Source organism: Colossoma macropomum, unplaced genomic scaffold (genome assembly GCF_904425465.1).
Source record: "Colossoma macropomum unplaced genomic scaffold, Colossoma_macropomum, whole genome shotgun sequence".
Taxonomy (NCBI): Eukaryota; Metazoa; Chordata; class Actinopteri; order Characiformes; family Serrasalmidae; genus Colossoma; species Colossoma macropomum.
The window spans coordinates 22,359,018-22,367,605 of record NW_023494806.1 but is presented as its reverse complement, the minus strand read 5'-3'; the positions used below and the strand labels follow the sequence as shown (position 1 = coordinate 22,367,605).

The following is an 8,588-nucleotide window of genomic DNA, read 5'->3' as shown; positions in this document are numbered from 1 at the left end:
TATTTATTTGCTGAACTTTGGAAAAAAAAGCTTTAAATATAAAATGTGCCACGTTTTATGTATTATATTCCCAAATACATTAAATTTAGCAAATAAACAGTAATGTAAGTGACGCGTAAGTGACACCATTGCCTTTAGCTCATCGTTAGCCACGTTAGCATGGCGCTGCTGAGCTACCCCTTTAACTCGTACTATTGGCTCAGCCCTCCACTCCCCCCTCAGCCTCTCAGTATTTCCGTGTTGTGAATCCGCTCAGCTGAATGAGTGGAGTTCGCCTGCTTTTCACTGAAGTTTCTCCAGCAGCTCGTCGCGCCCTGCTTTAGTTAAAATGTCCGACAAAGGCCCTTTCGACACCAACGTAGTGACTCTGACCAGATTTCTGCTGGAGGAGGGGAGGAAGGCTAAAGGCACCGGGGAACTCACCACTCTGCTCAATGCTCTCTGCACGGCCATCAAAGCCATTTCCAGCGCTGTCAGGAAGGCAGGCATTGCCAACCTGTAAGTATTCAGCAAATGCAAATGAGGTGTGCTTTTAGTTTAGTTTTCAGTCAAAAGCGTCAAAAAACGACTTTCCTCCTGTATAGCATACAACTGCACTACTTTTTAAAGTTATAGTAGAGTAGATATCTTTGATAACTTTGCCCCAAACTTAACGTTAATGCTGTCTGTCTATAGCTAAACACTTCACTCCACGTCTGCAAAGCGTTTCGTAATCACAGGCTGTCATTTAACTACTGTAGTATTCAGTATGAACACAGCCCATCAAAAATACCTGCAAAGGCTTTGTTTGTATAAAATAGCTATTTACGTTACTGCCGCTTTAAAGCTTAATGCCTGCTAGTAAAAACAGTATAGACCTGCATGGCTGGTCACCAGCATGTTGTGTTTTGGATGCTGGTGTGCTGGTCAACCAGCATGACTGTGCTGGGTGACCAGCTAAACCAGCACCAGACAAGCATAAACGGGCATAAATCAGCAGTTTGTTGCTAATTTATTTTGCTGCTTTGTTTCCACTGGGGTAACATTAGATTCTACAACACTCAGCTTCCTGTTCATCAACGCCTCTTCATTGGCTTCCTTGGTATGAAGAGCAGGTTTTGCCTAAATATGATTTGACAGTGTTTCTTGTCTAAACTTCTTAAATGCACACACTGAAAGTCTTTTAAAGGTGGTTTAAACAGCTGCCAGCTTTGAGTGTTGACATCACAACAAAGGGAATGATAAAACATGCTCTAAAGAGATTTCTGTTGAATATGCTCTACTTAACACATTATTGCAAATACATCCGGTATCGAAACACAATAGCATAATGACTATTTAGTGTCAGACTGACTCTCAGACAAAGTTCGTCTTATTGTTTATGAGTAATGACCATTATTCTGACCTCTCTCTCTCTGTTGAAATCTGCAAAATCATGCTTACTTATGAATTCAGACCTTTCATATTAAGAGTCACCAGAAGAGAGACCAGGGAAGTAAACAGTGATCTAATTTATGAAAGCAAACTATATCTAGTGTGTTTTCCATTTTTGTATCTACATTTTATGAATTATTTTCTGTAGTAACTAATTTATTTCTGTTTTGATCTTACGTATGAGAACCGTGCAGAAGTCTCGGACCACCTTTATTTAATTTCCAGGCAAACTGTGTTATTCATTTTTCAGGAAATATCGCTGAAAATATTAGATACAAGATAATCCACTTGCATAAGGAGAGTGAAAGTCAAATGAAAATAAGCAGGAAAAAAACTAGAGTTTAAAAATATTATGAAAAAATATAAAGAAAATGTGATTCCTGACAATTGTGCAAGACCTTGTACACCACCACAACTGTCACCATCAGATAAACAGCACTTACAGCTTTCATCTTTGAGAGAGAGGAGAAAATCAAGCTCCTGTCTTGTTTCTGTTCTTTCTTCCACTGTGAGAAGACAACACTTTGGGTCTGAAAGGACAAGTAGCTGTCAAGCATCCCTTATTGGGAAAAGGAGCATTGCATTGTTCAGCCCTATCTGATGGCCAGTTTTTTACTACAGCTATGGCATCGCTGGCAGTACAAATGTGACAGGGGACCAGGTGAAGAAGCTGGACGTCCTCTCCAATGACCTGGTCATCAACATGATCAAATCCTCCTTCACGTCCTGCGTGCTGGTCACAGAAGAGAATGACGGTGCTATTATAGTGGAGCCGGACAGGAGGGTATGTTTAAAGGACAGTAAACTAATAAGACCCATTCTGTTAAAGTTTTTCTTTAGAATAGTAACTGCTCAAGTCTGAAAACTGGAACTGTTTACACTTGTGGGAGTGGGTCATATTGAAAATGTTAATTTGTTGTGATTGCAGGGTAAATATGTGGTCTGCTTTGACCCTCTTGATGGATCCTCCAACATTGATTGCCTGGCTTCCATTGGGACCATCTTTGCCATCTATAGAAAGGTATGGGTTTTACCTGCACCGGCTTTACAGGCAGCAGTCACTAGGTTCAATCACATTTTATGATGTGTCCTCATAAACAAACCCAGTCAGGACACTGAGTGCTGATTATTTTCAGGGGTTTTGAAGTTGCCATAGTTATGACATTTTTAAAAGCAAATTGATTGTGAAGTATCTTTTAGTGAAATCTTGCACATTTTCATCCTCAACAAATTTCAGTTTCAATTTTATAAATTTTTCCTTAGAAGTTCATTTTTTACTGTCATAACTGTCTTATTGACATAGATAGACTAAGGAGGTTAACATGGTTCAGTTTACATGGAATTTAACATAATAAAACAGCCTGATAGAGACATTAATATATATCACACATCAATCTATTCTCCAGTGCACAAACGATGAGCCGAGTGAGAAAGATGCCCTCCAGCCTGGCAGAAACATTGTGGCTGCTGGGTATGCGCTGTACGGCAGCGCCACCATGGTGGTGCTCTCCACCGGCCAGGGAGTCAATTGCTTTATGCTGGATCCGGTAAGTTAACTGTAACACATGCCACTGTTCAAAACGTTAGAATTACTTGTCATATTAATATTTTTTGTTATTTTATATTAATCATGTTTTTACACAATGTAGATTTAAATATTAGAATAGTAATTTTAGAATCTTCTACATCTCCATTCATTATTTTGGACACATCTAACATTTTTTCATTTTTATTTACAGCTTCCTAGTGTCCTAGTAATGATTTGAAAGCATTGAAGTTAAACAAGACTAGCATATTAGAATCATTTTATACATTTATCTGCAACAAAGTTAAAAAAGTATTGAAAACACTGAAAGTGTATGCAGTAATAATTTGTATAATTTGTATAATAAAATAAACTAGACAACAGAAGAGCTTGGTACATGTTTTTTTTTTTTCAACATTTTAAGTATTTTGGGGGACCATAAAATGTTAATAAATAATGAATAATATACTTTAATTATCTGTTTATGATGATTTTATGTCAAGGCTTATCAAGTTTTGAAATAATTTAGTTTTAAATGTATTGAAATGTATTTACTTTTTACAGCTTCATACCAATTTTTTCAAACCTGTGCATTTGCATTACTTCTTTTTATACATTTATCTTTATTAAAATTTTTAAAAAACTGATTCCAAACCTTTGAATGGAGATTCCAAACTTCCAAATTCCAATGAAAGGCTAATTCAGCTCTTTTTTTTTTAAATCTTTCATTTATTATAATGTAAAAAAAATCTTGCTCATAACAAATTACTCCTGAAAGTTAAGAGTATTTAGTGTATTTCTGAGCACAGCAGTGCATTCCTGAGGGCAGGATATATGAAGTGCTTGTGAACTGCCATGCTCAAGAATGCAGAATAACCATGAAATGCCCTTGTGTGCGCCTGTTTTGTCTTTTGCAGGCCATTGGGGAGTTCATTCTGGTGGAAAGAGATCTGAAAATAAAGAAGAGAGGAAAGATCTACAGTCTTAATGAGGGATATGCCACATACTTTGATCCTGCTGTTACAGAGTACCTTCAGAAGAAGAAATTTCCAGAGGTACAGCCCTGCACCTGCGCACAGAGCTCGAGTAAACACATTAGTGTTGGAATTGCAAAAGTGGCGCATGCTGTGAAAACATGAGGGATGTTGATTACTTGATTAAACTCGATTTTGCAATTCTCTATGAATGCAGTGATTAGCTGGCAGTTTGCATTATGATAACACATCTTTTAAATTCTCCTAATGATCTTTCTCATAGTAAGACTCCGATTTACATGCATTTTTTGCCACACAGTGCTGTTATATATCGTCACTTTCAAAGCAAAACCTTCTATCTCTAAAAAAAGTACCTTTTTTAATGAAGATTTTTAAAGAAGGTGTTGCTATTTTTCCAGGAAAGTGTTGAAATATTTAAAAGGTCATTCATTGATTGTTTAGTTACAATAATAATGAAGAAGAAGAATCTTATATTTTTATAGCACCTTTCATACATTAAAAATGCAACTCAAAGTGCTTCACAATACAAAGTAAAAACAATGGAGGAAGAGAAAAAAAATCATTAAAAATAAAATAAACAAATAATAAAAATGCAACAGATAAAAGCAATAGCAGAAAATCTGCCAGATAAAAGTATAAATATACAATTAAAAAGCAACTAACAAGAAAGTAAAACTAATATTCCACTAAAAATAAGGGAAACAATAGTAGTAGTAAAAAAACATTGACAGAAGGAGCCTGACGAATGTTTATTGGTAACGTGTTCCAGATCTTTGGTGCATAAAAACAAAATTCTGCCTCTCTGCTAGGTCCATCAATTAGGTCCCTTTTTTCTTGTTTGGCTATTATTTTTAATATCCTGAAAGTCATACTTTGGTAAAATAATGACAACGCTAACAGTACCTTCCTAAAAACGTGTGTAGGTGTACAAAAGTACTGGGTAACCTAATCAACTGCAGTGGAATTTTGTGGTTCTATTTGAACTATAAATGGTTAAAATGTAACTGAGTAAAAAGTAGACTTCTTTATTCACTAATACACTTGAGTAGAAGCATTGTTTGAAAATACTAATGAGAGTATAAATCTATCAGTATTTTGTTCAGGTACATGTACATGAGCAAATGTAATTATTTACTACCTGCCTCTGGTCAAAATAATCAGTAGACTACAGTAACCTGCCTAATCACTAATATAATCAATAGTGACCACCCTAGAATTCATATAATAATTTACAAACAGTGTCCAGATTCATATAAAGTTGTACTATAAATGTATGGAATTCCAGTGCAAAGAATATGTGCATGTATGCCATCACTCAAAGCGTAACCCCTTTGTAGATGACTGATAAGATGAAGTGTGATGAGATGATGTTTGTTTGTTTGTACAGGGTGGCAGTGAACCTTATGGGGCACGATATGTGGGTTCCATGGTAGCAGACGTGCATCGGACCCTCGTTTATGGAGGTATTTTCCTTTACCCAGCCAATGTGAAGAGTCCCAAAGGAAAGGTATGATGATTTTTCTTTTTTTGTTAGCTTTGGAAATGAGGATGTGAGTCTGGAGAGGCTTTCAGTCAGATTGCCACAGTAAAGGTGCACTTTGTATGAGAGCTTTACTATTACATTATATTAGAGAAATGACCTGAGAAGGTTTGAGATTTCTTCATGTGCTCAAAACACAGACAGGTAAAACCAAGAAAACAAAAGAAAACTATGCTTGCCTTGTTACTTGTGCCAAGTTTTAGGTGTCTGAAAAGGAATGTGGGTCTTGCAACTTTGCTCTCCTTCTGTCGAATAACGGCACGCCCTGTAAAGTCTACAGAATGTCGCTTTCCAACTGTGTCAACAGAACTCTACAGCTAGAACAAAATCAGCTTCTGTATACACACCCTTTTAACTTAGATTACGTAGATGTGTTGTTAGAATTTCTATAGCCAATGCACAGTTTCTTGTATTTGCATTAGAAATTTTTACATAAGCGCTGAAGCTACCAAACAATTCTCACTAACTTATCCACATACTTTTATCTCAGATGATATGGCATCAATATTGTCATCAGTTTCTACCTGCAGGGGGAGCTGTGAAGCTCTGCTACTTTCCTTCCTTCTAAATTTATCATGTTTATGATATATCTAATAATTGGAATTAATGATTAACATTTAATTTATATGAATTAATATTAAAGAATTAAAAGAATTAATATTAAAATATCCTACATTTTTCTTGTATTATTTTTTCCCTACAGCCCACTTATGACATTTGTGTGGATTTATCTACCAAAAACAGTCTTAATTCTTTTTTGACTGCTCTCTTCAACCCTTAGAATTAATGGGCTGTTTCCATCACTGTGCCTTTAAACTTGATATATCAAAATGGCCTCTGTTCTGATTGGTTGCCCTGCATTACACCTCCAGACTGAAACACTCCTTATAACTTCAAGGTGAATCAGCCGAAATAAACTAGGTTGAATAGGTTGAATCGTCCTGTGTATATAAATAGGTTTGTTTTTGTGACATCACAAAAACAGCACATTAAAACTGGCTATTGCAGCTTAGTTTTCATATATGGACTGTATGGACTTTTTGCAACTTTGTCAAACTCAAAATCTTTTATTTATTTATTTTTTCCCCAAGATATGGGCCTTATAATTAATTCTTACGTAAACTAAAGGGTCCATTAAGTGTTCGGCACTATTAGAACTGCATGATACGGACAAAATAGAACACATTATATTGATATCGATTGCAACTGCAGTTGACCTTGCAGTATATAAGCACACTTGGGAACATACATGTTATGACATGACAGAAAACTGACCTGCAATAATTTGACTAAAATGTAGCATATAGTGGCTCATTTGCATTTTGAGCACCCTGTGGTATCAGCATTGCACTTGACTGTAATTATTTAAAACCTCTTTATTTGTTTTCCTCCATCATAGCTTCGTCTGTTGTATGAGTGCAACCCCATGGCCTTCATTATGGAGCAGGCTGGGGGGATGGCCACCACAGGGACCATGAACGTGCTGGACATCCAGCCTGAGAGCCTCCATCAGCGAGTCCCAGTGGTGCTGGGTTCCCCAGAGGACGTTCAGGAGTACATCTCCATCTACCAGAAACATCACAAATGACCAGACACATGCTGGACCAAACACTAAAGACCTACTAAGGGCAATTCATAAAAGAGAGACCAAAGATCAAATGCCGAACACTTCAAACACTCCAAACTGAAGAACCAAAATATTATGTTGATGCTCCACAGTGGTATTTGTGGGAAACCAAGTATCTACCTTAGAACTTAAAGGGGCTGTTGCTCTGTCATTAGCTTAGCAGCAGTTTAGTCTCACAGGTTTGGCTAAATCAATAACTTCAGTGGTTTAACACGTCTACCTGATCTGCTGCTTAACTTCTGCTGATCCGGACATATTACGTCATGAGCAACCCAACTAAATAAGTAAAAATGCGGTTCTTGCCTTAAACCTCGGTAAAACCATGTCTTTAGCACATATAAGATAAACCTCAGTTAAACCTGACACAGCACCATCAGATGTGTGATTGTAAATGACACAGCAATTGGGTTTAGTTTAAAATGCATTTCTATGCACATTTCTGTGAACCCAAGTGACTCACTGAGGTTTAAACTCAAGTTAAACCCCAAACCACAGCTAAGCTAATGACAGTCCAATTGCCCCAATAATACTGAACACAAAGGAACATTCCTGAAGTAAAGCATTTTATTTTGCACCTCTTACAACACCGTGTTCACACAGACTCATTCTGTAACCTACTGAAGAATCCATGAGTTACTGACATTGTAGCAGCTATTAAAGAATGTGCTACTGGTCAAAGATATACTAAAGCAATATCAGGCAGTTTGAATCCTGACATTTTAATATCTATGCATTACAACCCATGTGCCTTTTCTGAACCAATGCAGCAGATGTGAATAAATGCATATGTGCCAAAGTCATAGATGTGATTACTTGTTGTGTTTTGGCTTCTGTTAGAGCAAAAGATTTACAACTGAAAGGTGAAGAAGAGACGGCCAAACATGCCAAGTTCACGCTGAAAACTAGTCAGTGTGACCTATAACATAAAGGCTTAGTATATTTTGGGACTTGCTGCTATTTAATATCGCAGATGTAAAGATCTTTTAGTGCTGCTGTTACACTCTTCTTTGCAGCAGTCAAATTTCTGTGTGAAATTGGTCACGTACTGCAGTGCAGGCGACCTTTTCTGTAAAGGTCAAATGAAGTGCATGGACCTTCTGGCATTTGGGAATCTTGCTGTTGATGACCACCAGGCAGACCCTCTGTCACTGAAAAAAAACACCTCTAAAAAAAACGTGCGCAAGTACTTTAAAACAGAATCGAAGAAGAAGGACCAAAAGAAATAAAATGAAATGAAATAAAAAAGAAGAAATAAAACATAAAATGTGGCATGTGCAAAAGTTATGGCACATTTTATATCTTATTTGTAATTTTCAATTAAATGCCACATTTAAATGTGTTCCCTGTAGAGGATGTGTTAACTTATTTTCTCTTAAAAAAACAGCAGAATATGTCATTTGCCCAGGGGGGGCAATTATTTAGTAATTCCTAAGATAAAAGATTAGAAAATAAAATAATAAGAACAAACGGACCCTCCAAGCATTGTCA

The 8,588-nt window shown here is 36.6% G+C and overlaps 1 protein-coding gene across 1 annotated transcript; it reads left to right on the top strand.

The window, feature by feature from the left end:
- Positions 1-211: 211 nt before the first annotated feature.
- Positions 212-7,902, top strand: fbp1a (fructose-1,6-bisphosphatase 1a). Its single transcript, XM_036598954.1, has 7 exons — positions 212-498; positions 2,035-2,197; positions 2,342-2,434; positions 2,820-2,960; positions 3,856-3,993; positions 5,321-5,440; positions 6,873-7,902. Exons 1-7 carry the CDS (start codon positions 329-331, stop codon positions 7,059-7,061), a joined length of 1,014 nt encoding a protein of 337 aa, XP_036454847.1. The 5' UTR covers positions 212-328; the 3' UTR covers positions 7,062-7,902.
- Positions 7,903-8,588: the final 686 nt, after the last annotated feature.

Coding starts and splice junctions, on each gene's coding strand:
- fbp1a (XM_036598954.1), top strand. CDS start 329: ATGTCCGACAAAGGCCCTTTCGACACCAACGTAGTGACTCTGACCAGA. Junction 2,198..2,341: donor TAGTGGAGCCGGACAGGAGG/GTATGTTTAAAG, acceptor TTGTGATTGCAG/GGTAAATATGTGGTCTGCTT. Junction 3,994..5,320: donor AGAAGAAGAAATTTCCAGAG/GTACAGCCCTGC, acceptor TTGTTTGTACAG/GGTGGCAGTGAACCTTATGG.